We start from the raw sequence: 24,206 nt of genomic DNA, 5'->3' as shown, positions 1-24,206 counted from the left end.
TGAGTATTACACATTTGAGAGGTCACTTTAAAATAGAACAAAAGTTCAAAAGTAAAACAAGAAATGTATTTTGCCCTTAAAGTATTAGCATACAATTCAATATGCTGTTGAAAGCACAGACACAGAGATCGTTGCAAGTCAAATGAAGGTTATATTATAATTGATACTTTGAATTGTTAAGGAGAAGCAAAGGTGAAATGGAATGCTTTTATTATTATTTTTGTTGAAATCTTATTAAAAACTTTTAATGGAATGCAAACTAGAGACCATCTTCAAGGTCTCAAGTTAAATTAGATATGCAGCCATTAATAGTATCCCTTACCATAACACTTTTTGAAAATAACTTTCCCAACACAGAGATGGGCTAATGCATTTTCTAACTTCTTTGTATTTTCTTTGCTATTTCAGAGAAATTCATGAGCTCAAATGATATAAGATATAATCGTCATACTTACTCCTGATTCTCAAATATAGTTGAAAATATCTGGATTGCAATTTATACTAAGTATATACATATATATAAAATGAGTAAATTTAGCATTATAATTCAGTGGTTTGCAGTCATGTTTAAGTGCTTGAGCACCTGAAAATCTTGATATTTGGTGAAAATGTTCATGAAATAATGACATTTTAATTGAACTGAATTAGAAGGAAATTCACCTGCAGAAATATGACTTTTTATATGTATGCAAGTCTCTACACATAAAAAGTAATGATTCATAACATATATTTGAGAATTAACATATATAAGATTTGCCTTGCTTCTTACATATTCTTGGTTCATTCATTTTGTCAAATTTAGCAGCACATGCCACTAGGCAAATTGAAGAACCAACAATACTAGAGAAAAGAGGGTAGGGAAGAAAAACTTACAATTCAGAACAATTTCTTTTTTAACTTGTTTTCCTCAGAGCCTGGAAAAAAGCTGTTATTATTTTATTTTAGTGGCAGAACATCTTGGTTGTGCTCCCAACAGAATGGTTTCCTAGAAGCATAGTATGAAACCTACTATTTTAGTGCGTGTATCTGCTCAGACACATTTCTGAAAGAGAACACTTTATCTATGTGAGCAAAGAAAAATAGTATAACTGCAGTAAAATTTTCACATTATGAAACCTCAAGGCCTTTAAAATAATTCTCATCATCCAAAACCAATTCTCCATGTAGTGTTCTAATCATTTTGAACATAGTTTACATATTATTCTAATTATTTGATTAACCGCGTCTGTCCTATTGAATCACCATCCAGCGCCTTTTCAATGCCCTTTATTCTTAGTAAAGAAAAATGTGCAAACTTTAATATATCATCAGGAAAAGCCAATGCAAAATACAAGGACCCTGAAAAAGAAAAAAAAAAGACAACATTTAAAAATGTAATATTTTGTGCATGTTATAATCATCATTTCAGAGGAAGGAAGCAATTCTAAAAACAAATTTTCAAAGCTATTTTTACATTAACATTATTTTTTCTAAATGTGCATCCATTATAGTAGAGTTATCTTTTCCTTCCTTAAGCTCAGAATTAAGTCAATTTCCTGGTATGCAATGTGGCTTTATTTTTTTTGTTATTTAAATTGTTTAGCCAAAGTGAGATCAGCAACTACTTATTTATATGTTTGAGGGCACTGTGAGCTGAAATAACAAATTTTGTATAACTTATCTAACTAAAAATATTTATAATACTTCTCAATAATGATTCTAATGAAGATGTATTGAGTAATTTATTACCATCTTTTATGTTTTAAGAGTTCTGATAGTACAAGTTAAAAAAAAAATAGCCTACTTCTACTCTTTTACTGAAATCAAATAGATGGCATGTGATGATTAACATAAAAAAGAACACATTCAACATGATATATTGCGATAGTGGCAGTCTAATAGAAAAATAGCAACTATTTATTTACTTTTATTTATTCGTTTTATTTATAATAGATATGTACAAAATGTAAAATTATTTCTAAGAAGATTTTTCTTTAAACACCAAGCATTACAGTAGATGTTGTCTGAATGTGTGTAATTGAGAATAATAATATTGTATAATATTAATATGATTGTGGCTAGAAGAAATTTATTTGATCACATAAGTACAGCAAATTAAGAATAAGATCTCAGCATATCCTGGCTACTACATAAATGTAGCAAAGTTATTTTGCTACCTTGAAAAAAATACAAGTGGACAAAAAAAATTGCCTAATTTCATGGAAAAACTATAATTTTGCCAGTTAATACGTGAGATTCTCAAATTCACGAATTTAAAATGTTTAAATAATTATACTTTTGCTGCCTGAAAATATATTGGATCAAAGTTTCAAGTGAATATCATCAGGGGATTTGGATGGGGAAGAGCAAGAGGGGAAGGAGGAGGAGAGGAGATTTAGTCTAGCACTATTTCCAGCTGATCCCCACCCAGCATTGCCAAGCTACAGGACACCAATTCAATAGGATGAAGTCAGTCAAATCCTCTTTTAAGTAATGGTTGAATAAAATAAAATGAGGGGAAGAAAATCAAGTACTGTAAATGATTAAAGGGTATGAATAAGTGAAAAATGTTTGCAAAATTGAGAAGGAAGGAGAATCGGGAAGTGGTTATTTATGGTGTCTCAATATGTAAGGGTAAAAAAAGAAATTTAATATAATAAGGATAAGCTAAAAGCAAAGAGGAAACGTTGAAGCCCTTTACCTCTCACTCTGTGATGTATAGAAATTCTAACACAGCTAGATAGTTTTTCCTCCTGGCTATCTCAAGTGAGTTTGCCAATTAGAAAGAATATTTGTTTATTGAGAGAGAATAGAAACCTGAGACTCAGATAAACAAAAACTGCCTCTAACAAGGCTTGCATTCTTACAGACTCCAGTAGAATTTATCATCCTCATAGAATCAAATGGTACAAATTCTCCCCCTCCCCTCCAATCTCTTGCTGTGACTCCATCAACAAGCCAAAGGCTTGTTATCTTTGATAAGCTTGTCACCTGAGGTAACAGTGGAGAAAGTGAGGGTAAAGAGGTGAAAGATTACAGTGAGAGGTAAGAAAGGATATATCAACTCTGGCTCATAGGCTTCTAACTTGCCTAGGTGGATGTAGATGCCAATTACTGAGGAGGGTCAACTCAAGTAGAAGCAAATTTCTGAGAAAAGAACAAGTGTTTAATTTTTAATGTTAGTTTATGGTGCCTATGAGACACCCAAGTGGATATATGAAGCAGGCAGTTGAATTCTAGTGGTTGGGTTCTAATGGATTCTGGCCTGGAAAAATAAATTTGAACGTATCAGACTGAATTGAAGAGACTGCCTATAGAGAAACTGCAAAGAGAGAAAAAGGGGAATTAGGACTGAGCTTTGAAGAACACCAACCTATAAAGCATGAAAGATAAAAAGAGATATTAAACAGGCTGAGAAGGGGGAAAGAGAGGTACAAGGAAAACCAGCGAGAGTGGTAACACAACAAGTGAGAAAAAGAATAGAATGTTCATCTATGGTGAGTGCTGCCAAAAGGCATAATGAGATAGTTAATCCAGGCCTCCACATTTCTCCACTATATTGATATATGGCTTTTGAACTGGTCTCCCTGCTTCCTGTCTCAATCTCTCCAATCGATTCCTATTCCTCCTGACAGAGGGTACTTCTAAAATAGGCAACTCTCTCTGTCATTCTTCTGCTCCCATTCTTCAAAGCTCCCTGTGTCTTCAAGGTCCTTAGCAGTTCATACACCTACCACATGGTTAATTTCAAAGTCCTTAGCAGGTCATATACCTGCTGCATGACCTGGCCCTACCTGCCTCTCCAGCCTCACTGCACTCCTCTCCCCAGTGCATGGGAACCTCCAGCTCTACCAAGCCACCTGTAGCTCCTTAAACAATGGCTTCATGCCTCTGTGCTTGGGCATAAACTCTTTCCTCTATGTTGGAGATTTGTCTCCCACTTCTGTGCCCAACCAAGTCCTACTCAACTTACATTCCTTCTCTAGGAAACCTTGACACTCCACCACACCCCAAGCTCAGTTAATCATGCAGCCTTGCATTTGCCTCTAAAACAACACTCTGTAATTAATTTTTTTGTCTTTTCCTCTTAATTGTAGGGTATTGTCTTGCCCATCTTTGTATCCAAAAAAACAGTGATGCGTCATGTTAGATATTCAGCACAGATCTGTTGAGTAAATGACTAAATGAATGAAAACACTAAAATTCTGCTTTGCAATTTTTCTTCTACAGCTTTCTGCCATACTTCTTTATTACTCAATTGGAAGATGTAATATTTGGTAATGCTCAAGAAAACACAACTTAGCTTCTTTTTCCTCATTTCATTTGAGGATAGCACCTTTTGGACTCTGATTTTCATTCTTTGGCTGCAAAAGAGAAACATCCAGTTTTACTGGACTTCTAATAACTAGCTGCTAAAAGAACATGAATGAAAGTGTGAAAGGCTGTAAGATGGACTCACAGGATCCTTGGCGTATTTCATCTACTGAGAGCAGGGTCTTCTTAAGCCAGGAGTCAGTATTAGTGTCTCACAGCTCATGTTTCGGTTGATGAGGCATGGGATCAAAATGATATTAGTCATTTGATTGAGTGCCTTATGCAGATAGTTACTGCAGAGTTTTAGGTTGCCATGATCAAACTGTAGTGTCCAAAAAGATTATAAAATAAATGACCCTTGATCAATCTAACCTAATTTTGACTTGTTAATAAAGAAAGGTAGACATGTATTCACCAATTAATTAGACAATGTTGAATGAAAATGAAAATCATCCTATTCAGCTCCCTATACCCTGATTTCTAATGATTTTCTTAAGAGTTAATTGTATCTCTCAATTCAGGGGATGCTGTCAGCTTTGGTCCATGTGCAAGTTCTGTCTTATGATATGGCCACAACCCCAAATATTGGTACCATCATTGTTCTCTGTTTAAAATAGTCTTTAGAATTTATAGGCCAAAAAGTGAGTACCTTTCTGTGTGACCCAAGGCATTGAATAGATATATTGATACATCTCTGTACAGACCTTATGTTTAATCAACATTCATTTTAAGCGTCTTGTCCTGTGAAAACTTCTATCATTTTCTAAGACTATAAGCCTATACTTTTAGTTAGTTTAGGCTGACAGTGATTGCTTGGACTATGACACTGTATTATGATACAGTGAGACAACACCAACATTTGTGACACTGGCATTATGCTTCAAAGAAAAGAGAATGGACCCTAGTCTCTTAAGTAACCTGACAGCTCTGGTTCCACTTTCCACAATATGATACCAAGTAAAATCACATATATTTTCTCATAGAAACGAGCCTTCCCCTAAATGTCACATTTCAAATGTTTTCAGCTACTTATTAAGTGGTCACCATTGTTTCCTGCATATGTATTATCTTTTAAAAATATAGTTGCCCTTTTATTTAGTGTGGACTGCTTAAATACAATTACTTCAAAGTGTATTATATTTTAAAGGCTTGTGCTTTCTGCTGTTTAAAAACATCGTGAATATGATAATCATTCTTTAGCCTTTAAAAAACAGTAGACCCTAATGTGTGCAATTTAGCCACAGTTGCAGACTTTAATCATAAATTATTTTAAAGGGGCACACATATCGCACATTATGTAGCTGAATGGACCAAGTTTGGAATGAGCATCTAAAACCCTGTATACATTTTAGTCATTACCAGACTGGCAAAAAAAAAAAAAAAAAAGCTTCAGTGATAGCCTCTAGAATGCCATTGAACCATTTTAATGTCCCTCTGTCAATAAAAATATTCCAATGACAAGTCACAGTTATCATCTTTAGATTCAATTTTTATAAATCTTTGTTTAGCCTAAACCTTATATATCAAGATACAGCCCAATCCCTAATGTTAACTAGGCACAAACCTAACAGCATGCTGTCTCCCCAGGCAGAACATGTGTATCAGAAAGGCAGAACATTGCTGCCTAAGAAGTCTCTTTAAGTATGCAAAGGGAGGTATTATCCGCTTTGCAGTTGCTTGCCTTATTAACTACATTTACTGCAAAGATGCCTTATGAGTAGTAGGCTCTGGAAATCATAGTCAAAATAAAAACATTGCCTGTGAAAAGGCAACATCTTTCACTTCAAAGTATTTATGTAATATTTAACATCCTTCTGTTGTAGTTCATGATTTAATAATAGTTGCATAAGTAATACATTGATACTCATTTTTCTTCTTGTTCTACCTAAACTTTTGAACCCACAGAAAGTACTTTCAACCAAAACAGGCCCAAGTTTATTTGCTTTTTCAGTAGCTGTCCCTGCATCTTTGAAATGAAATAGATGTCTTGATGCAAGTATAATCGGAAGTCAGATCAGAATAATCAAATGATCAAATTACTTAAATTAGACACATACTGAATTGCCTAAAGAAGAAACTGCTCAGTTGGGAAAGGCTTACAGCAGACAGTAACCTTCAATCATTTTCCACCTCTGGAATAAATATTGAGTCATATTTTGAAGGACAGGTGATCTTAAGGATACTAACAACAAAGATTGGTACAGATTAACTAACCATTGAAAGAAAAGGCTGATTGAGTTTTTGTTCAGAATAAGGAGATTCAGACAGAGAATCTAAAGCATTTTGGGCATGACAATGAAAAAATATGAAAATTATATAATATGGATTTTAATACTAAGAATGTATATAGATAGTGAAAAGGCTAATTGTATGCACTGCATGTAGCCTAGGGCTCTCAAACTCTGGGGACCTTTACCGTTCACATTGATTACTGAAGACTGATCATTAGGGCACAAAATTCATCATCATGTTTAAAATAACCTGTTCTACCTAATAGGACTATTTGGACCATTGTTTGGTAATTAAATACCAAAATGTCTAATAACCTGTACATGGTAGGTACTCCATTTATTCAACAAATAGCTATTGCACATCCACTATGAGCTAGTCATTTAACAAAAATTAACAAATATTTATCATATGTATAAATGAACTAATACTTTTTGATAATTGGAGCAAAACAATATGCATTGATCTAATTAACATATAATTTGAATCTAAACTTTGTCTAGATCACTGAAATATAAGCATATTTTAAATTCAGAATGTATTCATTCACTTATTCATTTTTTCAACAAATATTTATTGAGTGCCTATTTTGCATCAACCATTGTTCTAGTTGTGAAGAGTACAACACTGAACAAAGCAGACAAGGTCACTTTCTATGTCTAAGTGTACATTCTAGTGAAGAAAACGGACAATTAAAAAAATCAAGTATGGGCCAGGTGCAGTGGTTCATGCCTGTAAATCCCAGCACTTTGGGAGGCCAAGGTGGGCGGATCGCCTGAGGTCAGGAGTTTGAGACTAGCCTGGTCAACATAGCGAAACCCTGTCTCTACTAAAAATAGAAAAATTAGCTGGGCATGGTGGTGGGCGCCTGTAATTCCAGCTACTTGGAGGCAGAGGTTACAGTGCAGTGAGATTGTGCCACTGCGCTACAGCCTGGGGGATAGAGCGAGACTGTCTCAAAAAAAAAAAAAAAAAAGTATGTAATATACCATGATTCAGAGAGGAAATAGGTGCTGTGTTAGATAGGGCACTCAGGGTAGGTTTGTTAGAAAAGTAATATTTGAGCCATGCAAGTATCTGAGATTAGGACATTCCAGGCAGAGGGAACAGCAAGTGAAAAGTGCTGGTGGCAGAAGCATGTGGCATGTTGGAGGAGCAGTAAAAGTCTAGTGTGGTTGGAGCACGGAAAGAGTGTATAAGATTGATCAGAAATAAAATGGCATAGGTAGTCAAGAGCCGGATCACACAGGGCCTCATGAACCACGGTAAGGACTACAAGTTTTATTCTAAGGTCCAGGGGAAGGAAGCCTTTGCTAGATTTTGAGCAAGGGACTGATTCTCATTTACATTTTAAAGGCATTGCCCTAGCTGCAGCATGAACTGACTTGAGGAAAGGCAAGTAGAAATGGGAGAGCAATTCAGAAACTCTCTTATTTCCCTGGTAATTTATACATATGGACTTATCTTTTGCTGTTTTTTATATCCTGAGCATCTTAGTATCCTAATTGTGGACTAGCCTCTAGGTTTTTCTATAATCAAGGAGGAGTATTTTTAATTTGTATACATTTTTACTAATTTTTCTATACCTTTGTATTCCAATTTATATACTGGTAATTTTTCCTAACATTATAATGAGTATTTTGTGATCCAAGTGACTCTGTAATCTATGAGTATGATACAAAGTTAAAGTCATCACATTTCTTTCTAAATATTTTATATATTTTTAATTATATTCTGTTACTTTTGATTAGAACTTTACATTTTAAAAGTACTTTTGCCGATCAGGAAAAAAAATCCTAAATTAGAGAACAAACTAGTTCATTTATTTAGGGCTAGCATTTTATCAAGGAAAACATAAGCTTAAACTTCAACTCCTGTGAAGGGGCCCCTAGCTAATACAACATTTGGATGAATAATGAAAGTATCCTGCATGGTTTGTTGGCCTAGGTCCCATTGTACCTTGATATGTGTGTGATGATAATCTATCTAAGCATGCTCCAAATCTGCCTGCCTGATAACTGTCAAGTCTCAGTAGACCTTATGTCAGTGACAGAGGTATAGAACACATACTATTCAGAGACACAACAAAAGTTATCACCCAGTGATTTTAAATTGTAATCAACTATAAGCTAACTTATTTAAACAGAATTTATGTTTTATGCTATGTCCATATATAGCATGACACTTAAAGATATTTATTTTGAAAACAAGATAAAAGATAATATGTAGGCCAGGCGCAGTGGCTCATGCCTGTAATCCCAGCACTTTGGGAGGCCGAGGCGGGTGGATCACGAGGTCAGGAGATCGAGACCATCCTGGCTAACACAGTGAACCCTGGTCTCTACTAAAAATACAAAAAATTAGCCGGACCTGGTGGTGGGCCGGGCGAGGTCGTGGGCGCCTATAGTCCCAGCTACTCGGGAGGCTGAGGCAGGAGAATGGCGAGAACTTGGGAGGCAGAGCTTGCAGTAAGCAGAGACTGCGCCACTGCACTCCAGCCTGGATGACAGAGCGAGACGCTGTCTCAAAAAAAAAAGATAATATGTAAAAATAAAAAATATTTTGAATTTAGAGTTTATAACTGAGCTTGCTTAAAATAGAAGACTGACAATGTATAAAATGGATGACTAGACTGGGTAAAGATGAATCAGATCTCTGTTACACACTATATATAATATATACAATGACCAAACAAATTACAGTAATTAAAATATTGCCAAATTTCAGGTAATAACTGATAAGTCTAATGTTTGTCAATAGCTTGTTGGTTTCATAAAAATTATATTTCCTCTTAGAAGTAATTCAAAACACCCATTTAAAAAAACATATTATATTCCTGTAGCATCCACTTACTATTATTGAAAGAAAAGTCTACATTTGTTTATGCAGCTTAAAAAGTCTTCTGAGATGAAGCCAAGAGCAAAACCATTTTGTACACTCATGCTTAAGAATAATATCAATTGTTTATCCAGCTCATTCTTGTCTTCCTACCACCCTTGCAGTCTTTGCTGATTCTTCTCTGCTGGGTCCTTTGCTACGTGAATTTAGCAAGTTCCTCTGCCTTCCCTGACCCCTAGCACAGTGTTTTGCACAGAGTAGCCACTCCACATAGAATGGTTGAGTGAATGAATGGATTAATGAGGATTCCTGTTTGATTTTTCAGCATTTCTTTAATGTCCTTCCAATCAGTAAATTATTCAGTGATTTGTAAGTGTCCAGGGTTCCAACTATGCTCTTTATCATTGGGGAATGCTTCCTTCCTGGGGTGGATGCTCCTAGGTTCTTTGTTCCTTCTTTATCTGTAGCTATAGTCACTTAATCTCCAACTCGTTTTCTTCACACAGTTTAGTGAAAAATACATAGACCCATGAATCTTGCAATGAGGAATTCAGCCCATTATCAGTACCTAAAAAATGCTTTTGAGTGAATGATAGATTTAGGTTAAAATACAATTCTGAGTTACTTGACTTATCTGGGATGAGAATGACACTGTTAGGGGGAAATCCTCAGTGGAGAAAGGATTTACATGTCCTCTTGTTAGAAGGCACCAGGTAGACCACCTGCTGAAATTCTACTCCTTTTCCAAGTTCCAGCTTAAGCATCACATCCTCCGTGAAAGCTTTTTTGTACCCGCCAGGTGTAAGTAGTTATTACTGCTCAGTGATAGCAAAATACATTTTCATGCTAACAAACCCAAGCTCTGATGACTCTGTTTTATGAATATTTGTTTTCCTCCTTCTGTTGTGATCTCTGTTGCCAACCGTAATCACAAGCATCATCTTTGTCTCTGATGTTGAGCCTAGTACCTGGTACCAAGTAGGTGCTCAGCTACACTTATGTGATTCAATTGAATTAAATGAGATCTATGGTAAACTAAAATGCATATGCCTCAGTGGGGGGAAGAAAAAGTGGCAGTAATAGCTGCAGACCTCCAAACACCTTTGACCAGAGGACCTTACCTGGGGTTCACTCTAGGAGGGTACTCACAGATCCTTTCCTTTCTTACTTTTTAAAGCTTAATATTTTTGAGAAACTCAGAAGCATTTTTATTTCAAGGCAAAATATTCAAATATTTCTACTTAAAGTCCTTCATCGCAAGAGTTTCAGAATAGCTCACAACTATTTCTGACCACACAGTCCTCTCTCGGAGCAATCAGAACTCACCGGCAATACTGCAGGAAGTCAGTGAGGAACGGCTGGTTTGAGCCTGTAAACTAAAATGCCACCATGTGTTTTTGAGTTTAACATTTTAGTGGACAAACACATAAGATGAGGACAAAGAGAGAGATGATTCCCTTCATATAATAAACTCTGCTTGAAAGTCGCTTTTATACAGACACAAACTCAAATAGTTGTTTACAAAGAAACATTATCTTGGTCCAGTGGAATGTCTCCATGCACATATTTCTTTTTCAAAGTTTGTTTAAACAACTTAGAAATAAACTTTCCTGATCAAAATCATGCAAAAACTATTTACCAAGGTTGATAATTTAAACATTTTTAAGCAAAATGTCAAAACTAATATTTTTATTTTAAATGATAAAGTACAGTGTTTTGAAAATATTAAAAGTAATATAATACTTGTGCTCTACCACCTAATTTGAACAGATGCAAACATTTAGCATATTTGCTTTTGATCTTAAGAACCGTAATATTACAGATAAAATTAAGGTGTTCTCCTACCTTAATCATATTTCCCGTCTTCTCTTTCCAGGTTTCAAGTACAGTACTCCTATAAATATTTCTATTATATTTGTCTTCATTCAAATATGATATTTATTATAGCATGGTATAATATGTATTAAATATTATTTTTTAAAGTAAATTGACCCCAAAATCAGTAAGTAAAAGATTGATATAATCATGAAGGGTAAACATTTGGTATCAGTTCTAATTATGAAGAGTTAATACCAGCATGATTTAATTAGTACTTTATTTTTATACTCAATTATATAGCAGTATAATCTTTAGCAAACATCAATTGGGAAATAACATGTTACAAAAACACTAAGAATTAATTCCATGATGATTTGTTGCAAGTGCACAAATGTCACCTTATTTTCCTACCTTTATATCATAAGATGAAAAAATCGATTGAAACTTGTGAAATTGAGGATTTGTTGTTTTCATATACCACCTGTCCTTCATTTTATATACACACACGCACAATCACACACACTTACTCACTGCTTATCTCTGAGCTCCCTGAGAGCCAAGACCAAAGGAAAATACAAAAGATCTTATAACTGACTCGATTATCTAATAAAAGGAGATGTGCCATATCACCAGGTAGGACTACCTTGTGTTCTCTGAAAATAATTATCATGAGTGTTCTTATAATAAGATAAACAAACATAAGCCAAACAAATAAAAGCCACCTGAACAATGTAGTGGCCCATTATTTTCAAACTAGCAACTTTACCAGAATGCAAAGCTGTAATTCATCTGTTGTTTCTTATCTTTCATGGATAAAATCCAAGGGCATGATGTGAAATTGCAGTTTCGTGGGAAATCTAAACTGTAATGATGTTCATACACATTTACTCCTAAAAGCCTTTTGTCAAGTGAAAGCACAACAGAGGGCCAGTTGGTAAAACACAAACATGAAGCCACCCCGATCACTAAAGTGGGTGTGGGAATCCCGGCGCTTGGGAATGTGCTTAAACGTTCAATATGATAATGACAGAATGCAGCAAGTGGGAATCTAGTCTACCACATTATTCAAAAGTGATTTTTTTAAGTAACTTTATTGTATTGTTTTTCCTTCCAACTTTTTATTCTGGGGTTTTCATGCTGCCTGACTCAGGTGTGTATAAAGACCCATCCAGTCGGAGCGACCGCACTTCTCTGTGATCATGAAGTTACCCTTGGTTATTGAATATGTTTTCCAGCTTAATGAGCAAGCACATACACATGATGCTAATGAGGAATTTTGCTTCAAGATACTTTTAAAAACGTACATGAGGAAGAAGAATTGTTTGCTTTGAGTATTTTAAGATGTAAATGCAGCTACTTCTAAAAAGAAAAAATAATCCTGAGGAAAAGGCAATCATGACCCATGACAATGGATGGAGAATTAAATCCTGCTTCCATCTATCATATGCACTGAAGAGGGATGTGGGAGCAACTTCTGCCTCGAAAGGAGCCTTGTTTGCTCACTAACACAGTGGGCGTTAATAAGTCTCTGCTGCCCCTGTGGTTTTGTTTCAGTCATTTTAAATCAACCCTGGAACCAGGCAGAGTATACATTAATACAAGGCATTATTCTCCTTCAACTGTAGTTAAGGGTGCTTGCATGCTGTCACTGTTGTGATAGAAGCCTGTTTGCTTCTGTCTCAATAGTGAGGGCAGAAAACTCTCCCTATGAGGAAAGAAAGCTTTCCTGAGTCACACACACAGCTGCCTCCCTCCCTGAGCTTGGCAGCTCCTATAATAAGTTTCTAGTTTGGAACGTAGTACAGATCAGGAAAAAAGCAGGAAAGGGTAGAGCAGGAAGGACATGGGGTGACATTTTTGCCTTAGTGCTTCACTACAATATGCCTTAAGTAGCGAGCCACCAAGCCCTAATGATTCTTCCTTTTCTTCCATATAGTGAATGCCTCACTCTGGGGCTTTCCTTCCTTGTCTCTACACCTAACAGCAGTAGCCTGAGAACTAGTCCCTCTGCCTGCACTCTACTGCTAGCGCCATCTTTCTAAAGCACCGCTTTCATCATGTTGACCTTCTCATCACACTGTGCTCAAAAACCTTTCAGGACTCCTCATTTCCCAGAAGATAAAGGTCATTCCTTGGACTGGAATTGAGGCCCTTTGCAATCTGTCTAGAGCATTGTGTTCAGCCACATTGGATGGGAAGAGTTCATTCTAATCAGACTGATCTGTGATCCTCCCAGCACACTGTACACTGTCTTCCTCCATACATTTCCCCAGGCATTCTCTCCACCACTCTTCTTCATCTAAATCCTACTCTTCTTTCCAGACAGTTCACTTTCCACCTCCTCCTCCCTATCTTATGAGCATTAAACAAAAGAGTCTTAAGGAAGTAGGAGCAAGGCGCCAGACACAGGGGAACCTCATGATAATTTCACCCCCTTTTCTGCCACTTGGTCTTGGTTTTACTTGGCAAATTAATTCTGCTGACAGCTTTGCCACTGATGTTTTTTAGATCAGTGTGTTTAATCACCTGTCCCTCTCATCTGACACCAAACACATTGCATGGAGTATGTGCCGTATGAATAAAGCCTTTTAAAGCATGTCACTGAATAGTGTACATTAAACAAGAATATTAAATTTCTTAAAATGGAATGAATAGGAAAGGGAAAAAAGATGTGGCTGGAGTCAGAGTAGCTGAGATTTCTCAATAGGGGATGAAAACCTTCTCCCACAGAAAGAGCTAACTTGCTTTAAGATACTGATTTCTGAATGCCCCTCCAGATATTATTGCACCAAAATTTGTCACAATAAATCTTATATACAGTAAATCTGGAAAATCTCTTAGTCTTAGAGGGTGAGAAAGAGTATCTAATATAACTCCAACTCACCATGTCTGCACATCAGAATCACCCGTAGCAATTTTGACAACAGCGACTACCTAGGCCTCACACCAGACCCCCTAAATGAGAATCTCTGAGTTGCAACCCAGTCATCTGGTTTTTTTAAGTATGCCACAGAAGATTTTGATCTGCATCCAGAATTTGAAATCCAGGATTTGAAAGCCAGAAGTTAATGATGGACAGTATGTATTTGATTACAACTTCTCAGAAACTTTGTTAAGCAGTTGATATGCATTTAGTGACTCAGTCTTGAGTCATTATCTCCATTTTCACAGGTGAGGATTTTAAAGCTTGGGAAAGTGAAGTAGCCCAGTGCCATCCAGCTAGTAAATAAGCCTCATTAAATAGAGGTCTATCTAATACCAAGTTCCAACCTGTAGTCACATTCTCCATCTGTCTTTATTATAATTAGACATTATTTCAATATGTGGCCATCAGTCTCTTTCCCAGCAATAGTTCCCTCTCTTCAAAATGTGATTCCGTTTTTTGGAAGTTCTGGGACCACCCAGGGCAAGAGTTTCGCAGCTCAGTTTTCCTCTGATTGGCTATTTGTTGTCCTAGTCTATTTCTGATCAGTGAGGACCAGTATTCCCAAGACCTTCCCCATGTAATGGGCCAACTTCTGTTTTGCATCCTTATAAAGAGATCGATACTAATGGCAACTAAGCTTTTTCCACGTGCAAGATAAGCCTGGCCACCCTGGAAAACCTGAGTGCAGTCCTGGGTAATGTTTCTGGAGAAGGGCATTATTCATTCCTCCTAGATTTCAAAACTAAAAGGATTGCCCACTATAAGTTAAAAAAAAAAAAAAAAAAAAGTCACCTGAGACCTGAGTAATGACATGGGAGACTTATTAGCCTTACCAGTCAGTCAATGCTTTTCTACCCTTTGAATACAGGGTTTAATTTTTCAATGCATTTTCACATCTCTTACCTCATTTTTTTCTCTCACAACTCACAGTCATTCCTGCACTGCAGTTCCATCAAAAGGAGTGATGTGAGAGTTAATGAGTAAATGGGCTTAAAGTATCATAAGCATCTTGAATGAAAGGTACACACTGTTTTTACTGTTATTAATATAATGCAGTTCATCCATTACGGATCTGACAGGGATCACAGACAGCAGCTCTGACCTTATTTACTGGCCAGGCCAGAGAGGGTCTGCGTAATGGCCCCAGAGACAGACACCCTCAAGAGAAACAAAAAAACCACAGTTAAGGTCCGAAACAACCAGAAAGCCAGCCTCACTGCGGTGTAGTTGGGTGCTTTGAAACTAACTAGGAATATTGTATGGTCAAAATACGGAATGGACACCAAGTCAAAGACCTTGGGAGAGGAATAAGTGACAGCCATGTTTAATAGATGAAACAAAATCTAGTGAAATTAGAGGGCAGCCACAAACCAGACACATGAATATGTAATTTGCTAGCTGCCAGGTTCTGCATTCTCACACTCTGGCAGATGACAAGGCACTTCTAAATACACAGAGAAGCTTATTTAACTCATTGCAGATCATCCTTGGAAGAGCCATTTCAAGTGAGGCAGGGAATTAAATTAATGTCAAAACCCCCAAAAATATTTATGAGATAGTTATAAATGTATGTGAGTTGTCTCAAATGCTACCTTTTACTGCTATAATTTAAGTTCCTTACTCCATCAAGTGGTCTTTAAAAATTATTTCCTATTTCTCTTCTATCTTATAATTCAGAGAGCTAAGGTTTTCAGTCAATGTTAATTTTCTTTGAAGGATTTTCAGAGGGTAGTATTACCACATACAGACCCCTGAAATTATTATTTTCGAGTAAGGCTGATTCTTTTTCTTTGTAGCCTAGAAGAAAAGAGATCTATGTAATCGCAGTGTCAAAATGTCAAAAGACTGAGATAGGTTGAAAAAAAGAAGAAGAAAAGAAAACACAAAAAACCTTAAAGGCATTCGTGCAGTCCTCAGCCTTACAAATCTTTGGCTCACATAAAATACTTGTGACATGCTATAATTAACTAGTTACTCCTCTCAGAATGAATAATAATGCAATTATTTGCCAAAAGCAGTGAAGGGATAGTTTCTGTTTTCAAAAATGTGTGCTTTTCATTTCTGTAGAAAGAAAAACCCTTGATTAATTTACATAAGCTGGTAAAGTGACCTGCAGTTTCACCATTACATTATATGATAATTGCTACCTTTTTTCTTTTTCTTTTTTAATCTTCAAAATGTATTTTTAATTATTTATTTATTTAGAGACAGGGTCTCACTATTTTGCCCAGGTTGCTCTCAAATTCCTGACCTCAAGTGATCTTTCTGCCTCAGCCTCCTGAGTGGCTGGGACTACAGGCATACACCACTGAACCTGGCTCTTCTGTCACCTTTTTATCAGAACCTTATGTTGTTCAGTGGTTTAATGTAGCAATAAACTGACAAGTTGCTATCATGTTCAAATTATATTGGTGCCTGAAACTGTACCCAAATACCACAAATGAGAAGTAGTAGCCTGCCTGGTGAAAACATTTTCTTGCCCCAGTTGGACTTTGATGCCATCAAGATTACTAACTGTTTGTTTCCTGTTTCCTTTGTGTCTGTGGAAACACAAATAAGAGGAGGACAGTGAGCCTTAGTTCTTCAGGAACCCCCTCTCCTTTGGAGACCCCACATCTGCCAAGTAGCACAAAGTTATCTCTCCTAGGTGTTAATATATAGCACAATGAATATTTTCAACTCTTTCAACACCATCTGCCATTCTCAGTAATTTATTCAACAACCATTTATTGAAGATGTTTGTAATGCACTGTACTAGGTACCAGGATGTCAAAGGTAAGTAAAACACCTGGCCCTTGAGAAGGTTGCAGAAAAGTAGAGGTATAAACAAGTAAACAGGTGCATTACCAATGCAGTAAATGCACCATGGAGGTGAGTGTGAGCCCCCCCCCACACACACACAAATTTTTTCACTCATATAAACACACAAAACCACCTCTACCCCATGAATGTAAACTTCCCCAAATTCCTCTTTGAAAGTTTTGAAGCAGACACCTGGAAAAAAATTAATGCTAAAACCCTCTAATTTTGTAATTTCAGTAGAGTTCATTGAGCTATACATTTGTGTGTGTGTGTGTTTGTGTGTATGTGTATTTGCGTGTAAATATTAGTTTTCATGTGGATCTTTATATAGCATTTTATTTAAGGATAAAATATTTTGAGCAACTGATGCTTTAGATAGTCAGGTTAATCTAATGCCCATAAAATTAGTTACTAATTCTAAAACCAGGTTTTAATTTGCAATGTCTTAAAACTAACATTCACTGATATATCCCAGTGATACACAAAAAGTCTGGATTGCTTGTTTGAGAAGACAAGGGCCAAGAGTCAATATGATTTAAATTCATAAAATCACGACATATTCCAAGAGTAGACATAGCCTTGTTTTTCAAATCCTATTTACTCAAAGGATTCCTTTAATCAGAGAGTGATAGGAATTTGGGTCTGTGATAGGAGTTTGGGTCTATCTTTCTTTGTACTTTCAGTATGTAGAACAGGGCAGGCTCTGACATCAGACTGCCTAAATTTGAATTTAGGCTCTTCCATTTTCAAGCTGTGAGACTTCTCCAAGTCTCAATTTTCTTATCTGTAAGATGGGCATAGTAATAGTAACTTTTAGAATAGCAACCTTTCTTTAAGAATGTAAAATTGTTAGTGTATTCATTCATTTCATTTAGCTATCTATTCAACATGTAGTTATTGAAAGTTTCATGTGTGCAAGATATTGGGCGGGTTGGGGATTGCAAAGATAATTCAATCACTGCAAATAGAGATCAAGATGGACTTAGAGTTTCAGACCATGGTCTTGGAATCCTGCATGTTTTTCTAACTGAATAAGCTTAATAGACATATATACATGGAATATAGTAAATAATGATTATGTAATCAGAGTTTATTGGTCTTTCAGAAACATAGAAATGGTAGGTCCTTGGTAATCCAGTCACAACATTTCCTTTTCCCCAAGCTTCATCTTTTTGTTTTGTTTTGTTTTGTTTTGTTTTTGAAACACAGTCCCACTCTGTTGCCCAGGCTGGAGTGTAGTGGTGGGATCTCAGCTCACCACAACCTCCGCCTCCCCTGTTCAAGTGATTCTCCTGCCTCAGCCTCCTGAGTAGCTGGGATTACAGGTGCCCAACAGCACATCTGACTACTTTTTGTATTTTTAGTAGAGTCAGCCTTTCACCGTGTTGGCCAGGCTGGTCTCCAACTGCTGAACTCAGGTGATCCGCCCACCTTGGCCTCCCAGGGTGCTGGGATTACAGGCATGAGTCACCGCGCCCGGCCAGCTTATTGTTTTCAAGCCATTTTAGCAAATCTTTGAAGTTTCTTCCACTTATTCACAAAAAAAAAATTCTCCATAGATTTCCAATTTCCAGTGATTGCTGAGAGTCACAGGAAGTATTTTTAAAATGTACTCTTGCATTTATTTAATATATGCAAGTATATAAAGTAGGGAGCAAAGATGGAAGTTAATGATGAGGATATGCAATTGAGAAAAAGACCAATATAATCCATGCATTCCTGAAGCTTATATCCCAGGGAAACTTTCACCTCAAGGAATGAATCTATGTCCTCCTCTTGGGCTGAGAATAAAAACATCAACCATCTATACCTGTTTCTTAGCCATTCCATGAAAGGCTTTATTTGAGGCAACAAGAGCCAGGAATTTCGAGAGGAAACAAATCTTGAAAGGAGACCTTGAGCAAGCAATGCTAGGAAAGGAAAGGGGGAAGGATGTCAGCAGCAGAAAAGCTGTGGGACCAAAATCAGATTAGTCAAACTGAAAATAAATAAATAATAAATACACCAATTGGAGAATCTTGTAAAATATCCCACACAATTGTTCAATTTGGTGTTAAAGCTTAAGTGAATTTTTCAGTGAAACACTGATTCTAACCAGTCCAATTCAATCTAATTTTATCTTTCTATCTGTATTAGTCTGTTTTCACACTACTGATAAAGACATACCCAAGACTGGGCAATTTACAAAAGAAAGAGGTTTAATGGACTCACAGTTCCAAGTGGGTAGGGAGGCAGAAGGTGAAAGGTGTGGCAGCAGACAAGAGAAGACAGCTTGTGCAGGGAAACTTCCCTTTATAAAACCATCAGATCTCATGAGACTTATTCACTATCATGAGAACAGCAAGGGAAATACCTGCCCCCATGATTCAATTATCTCCCACCAGGTCGCTCCCACAACACATAGGAATTATGGGAGCTACAATTCAAGATGAAATTTAGGTGGGGACACAGACAAACTATATCACCATCTCTATTCCCTTTGCACCATTTTGTCATGCTATCAAATGGGTTTCTGAACTGCCAATTACTTTTTGTCTATATATATATGTGTGACTTTTTCACTGAAACATTTAGAAATGTACACTATATATATATATAATCTATTTACAAAACATTTACAAAAACATAAATATTAATAAAAATTTAAAATATATACTGTACATTTCTAAATTTCTTTGGACTTAATTTGGATATACCGTCAAAGCCCTAATATCTTATCTAATTTACCATTTAGGTAGACAAATGACAGAACATACCTTTCTGTTTTTCAGTTGCTAACAAACAACTTTATAGAAGACCTTGAAGGAGATAATTCCTAGAGTCTAACACAACAACAGTCAGAATCTAAACTGGTTTGAAGGCAAAAGAAACTACCTTTTTAAAACTGCAAATGTCAACCTCCCCACTCCTTTTTTATTTAATACAATGATTAAGGCTTGGCCTACAAAGTCACTTATCCACATCCACTCTATAAGAACCAGAAGCTCTTTGAACACGTAGGCAGCTCCTGATCTCAGGTTTTCAGATGCCAAGAATCAGCTGAGGTAGCAATGTCATGTTCCAGTAGCTTGTGATCACATGGCAACATCAAAGCTAAGGTAGGAACACCGCTCCTCAATGAGTTAAGTGTTTAGAGATGGTTGCCATCTGTTGTAGCTATTTGTTCCTAAATAGGTAAATGTAAAAATAACCAGGCATTCCTACAGCAATTCTCTTACAAAATAAATAAATAAATAAATAAATAAGTTCATTAGCACATTTTCTGCCAGCATTTTTAAACAGCAATCTAGGTAATTCTGACACAGATGGTCTAAGGACTACACTCTGAGATGCACTGGTGTGTATACAAAGCCTCTCTCAATCAACAGACTGATCAAGCAGTGATTCCCAGGAATTGAGTCTGGTGCCAGGATGACTACTTAAGAATATAGAATGTTAGAAGCTACCCTAGATTTACTGGAGCCCAGAAATCTGCTTATAAATCTGTATACTTAAAAGTTCTCCAGGAGATTCTAATAACACAGTCTGTGGTATTAGAGAGAGGGGGTTGGGTTTTAGCTTAACAAATCTATGAGTGGGTCCTTATTCCACAATTTACTAGTGTCTAACCTTATGTAATGTCTTTGGTCTGTAAAACAGCTGTTGTGAGGATTAAATAAAGCAATACATGTTGAGAGTCTAGCATGTAGTAACCTGCTTGCCATTGTATGCCTAGCTCTCAGTAAAATATACAGAAGTAAAAATGTATGCTTCATGACTTTGAGAAACATATAATCTATTTACAAAAACAACATAAATATTAATAAAAATTTAAAATGAGTTTATATTCTAAAGCTGTAACATGGTTGTACACATACACCAGAAAACACACAAGACACAATATTCAGAATAATAAAATAGAGAAGTGTAAAGACATAGGAACAATCATATAAAATTTTCTTGAAAATGTTTAATTCTTCTTTAGGTAACCTAATTCTCATTAAATCACCAAATTTTTATTTAGATTATAGAAAAATATTAACATCGTAAGTGGCAATCAACTTGTATTTATTATTTTATTATTTAAAATGAGAGGTAGAAAAATAGTAGTGTATATCTCGGAAGGGGTTTCATAGGATATGCTTAAAGGGGCCCAAGACAACCCTGAAATTTTATACAGAAGGGTTGTTTATATGAATATGGATATTTCTGGGGAGAGATCTATAGCTTTCATTTTTCCAAAGGGTCTTGTGGCCCCCCCAAAATGTTAAGGACCATTGAAGATTGGTCCTTTTAGTACATTTTATGTGCGTCCTTATTTATGCCAAAGAAATATGACTCCTGATTGCATGCCAAATAATTTACTTGTTTGCTTTCTCTGAACTGTCCTCTGAGTCAGTTTTCCACAAGCTTTAACCATTCAAATATCCCAAGAAAAGAAGGAAGAGTAAGATTCAATGTAAGAAAACTCTAAAGCAGAGTTTCATGACCTCAGCCTATTCATATTCTGCAGATATCAGCATGGAAATTTATGTACATGTTTTAAAAGTTCCAGGGCAGAAATTAACTGATGATCATTTTTGAGTTTTTCCTTTTCATTTTTTATCCATTGCTCAGTTGTTTGAATTATTTTCCATTAGTTCTGTGTTTCTTTTCTTCTCAGTTAGAAAAGTGAAGGAACTTCCCTGGAAGGATACAATTCAATTTTGCCAACTTGCATTTTGTCAACTTAGCAATTCTTTCATTTGTGTTTTATTTATAATGTGGTAACAACACTATTGATGTTACATGTTTTTATTTCTCTCTTTTTTTTAGGTGTGTGTGTAATATTGACTGTTCTCAAACCAACTTCAATCCCCTCTGCGCTTCTGATGGGAAATCTTATGATAATGCATGCCAAATCAAAGAAGCATCGTGTCAGAAACAGGAGAAAATTGAAGTCATGTCTTTGGGTCGATGTCAAGGTAATGTTCATACCAAAATTCATTTCAAAGAATGTTTTTAGTCTTTGTGCAAAAATGAAAAGTGAAGAAAACTCCTTATTAGGCAGCTATTCCATTTCCAAAATGCAGTGCTTATTTACAATGGATAGTAGAGTCTACTGTAGCATTTGTGTCAATTATAGGATTTTGAGGGGCTCTCAGCAACTGTCCAGATCTGTCTCTATACAATGGAACTGTATTGTCACAATGCCATAAACACAGAAGCCAATATTCACAAGATAGCAGACAATTTTCTTGCCAAGGGAAAAAAGAAACTCAAAAACATTTTTCAAACGAATCTAAGAATTTATTAGACATCCTTGAAACTAAAAGCAAATCACTTCATTTTTATGTATTGATTCAGTACAAATATTTAAAATGCATTTTTAAAAGCAAGAGGTACTAGAATGTTCTATTTTCTTTCTTGTTCAGAAACAAGCATTTTCTTAGGTTTTGTTACTCCTTTGCCCAATTTTTCTCAGTTATAATTGTGAATCTTCTTCTTCTCTCAAACTTTAGAAAGCTCTCTTCATTTTATTATTTGCTCTCAGACAGAAATTGACATTGTAAATCTGTCTTAGTATGCAGGTTGCTTAGAACTACAGTTGTAAAAATTCCTTAATTGCAATGAAGATATTGTTGGAGGAAATATATAAGTTTGATATTAGATATTTAGGAAGCAGTTAATCAATTTTTATTGTTAATTTTTTAACACAGATAACACAACTACAACTACTAAGTCTGAAGATGGGCATTATGCAAGAACAGATTATGCAGGTACATAATATTTTCTTCTACAAAATGTGAGCTCTTCTATTAAAAGAGAGTCCTGGGAAATGGTTGTTTACTACTTATTCCAAAGTGAAGCTTGCAAGACTTCTAACATGTGCTAGCCTTCTCTTGCTTAGTTCAAGCTTTCATTAGGCAAGAGTAATTTTTTGTTGAAGCAAAGAAGACATACGGTTTTTGCCAGAGTTAAAGCAATTGTCAAAAATGTCACTAAGATATAATTAGCTTGTCTTTACAGTGCAAATAGTACAAATAACAAAACATTTATCAAATTAATAGCATCAATGGAAATCAATGCAATTTCTGGCAATATATTATAATAAATGCAAATGTTCTTGTTTAAATTTTCATAAAAGTCAACAATGAAAAGTTTGCTAGTCTCTAAAAAGCTAGAAAGGACAGCTACAAATAATAATGCAGGTTGTCTTTATTTAGATGCAAAGTTAAAAATGTATGTATAGGTTTTTTTAAGTAAATTTCTTTAACTTATTTTGAAACTAAAATGTAGTTTCTCAGACATGCAAAATTATAAAGCATTTTATATAAATATAAATCATATTTAACAATTATTTCACTTTGAAGAATGTCTCTAGCTAATCTAACTTTTCTAGAGTGAGAAATAATTCATGGGTATACAACTGAAATTTTAACAGATACTTAAATTTTATAGAAATTTGGGATAAAATATATAAATAGTATATAGGTTGATAATGATATGTGAAGTTTTTAGGCAGAGCTTTTCATTTAGATATTAAGCAATCATAACTAGATTTATGGTAAATATTCAATCAAAAAGAGTTGTTTCTTGTCTTTTAAAATATATACTACCATCTATTCTTTCTTTCTGAAATTTCATTTTCTTTAACATCAGGATAAATGTCTATGAAATTTAAAAAATTAGTTAATATAGAGATCTGAAATCTCTTAGAATTTGGAAATAAAAAAGATATTTTAAACATTTTCCACATTTTATCTTAATGTTTTTCAGTATGTAGATGGATTTTTTATGTGCTATAAGACAGAAATTATCATGGACAATTATACATGGAAAAACATTGGTTCTACCAATGTATAGCCATTCCCAAAGCGTCCAGGAGAGAAATTTACAGATGTTCCTTGAAAAGAATAGTTCAGTGGTCTGTAAGTTTGGAAGAGCTCATACAAACAAATGGGTCTTCTACCCAGAACTTCTCACAGCTCTTATGTTCATTATAAAATATTTAAGAGACATACATCTTTTATTTATTTATTTTACTTTTTGTTGTGGAGAATTTCAAATACAGGTAAAATACACAAATGTAGGTTCTATAGCTTACTGAACCCACAAGTACTCATCATTCAAGCCCAGTAACACCAACCCATGGATAACCCAGCCCTGTCCTCACCCCTATCCTTTTTCCATACTTTCATAATATGTGGAAGCAAATCCTGAAAATTTTATCATTTCATTCACAAATACTTTAGCATGCATCTTGAAAAAAAATCAACAATTTTTTAACAAAGTTACAATACTGTAATCATACCTAATAAAATTATGAATAGTTCCTTAT

At 35.4% G+C, this 24,206-nt stretch overlaps 1 protein-coding gene across 1 annotated transcript in view; it reads left to right on the top strand.

Annotated features, from left to right (window-relative positions):
• The window catches only part of TMEFF2 (transmembrane protein with EGF like and two follistatin like domains 2), a 240,162-nt gene that overhangs the window by 168,606 nt on the left and 47,350 nt on the right, over window positions 1-24,206 (top strand). The window contains exons 6-7 of the mRNA XM_003825291.6: window positions 21,701-21,849; window positions 22,585-22,644. Coding sequence (XP_003825339.1) covers window positions 21,701-21,849; window positions 22,585-22,644 — 209 coding nt within the window. The remainder of the gene's footprint in view (window positions 1-21,700; window positions 21,850-22,584; window positions 22,645-24,206) is intronic.

The sequence above is a fragment of the Pan paniscus genome, chromosome 13 (genome assembly GCF_029289425.2).
Source record: "Pan paniscus chromosome 13, NHGRI_mPanPan1-v2.0_pri, whole genome shotgun sequence".
Taxonomy (NCBI): Eukaryota; Metazoa; Chordata; class Mammalia; order Primates; family Hominidae; genus Pan; species Pan paniscus.
This window is presented reverse-complemented; position numbering and strand designations above follow the sequence as displayed.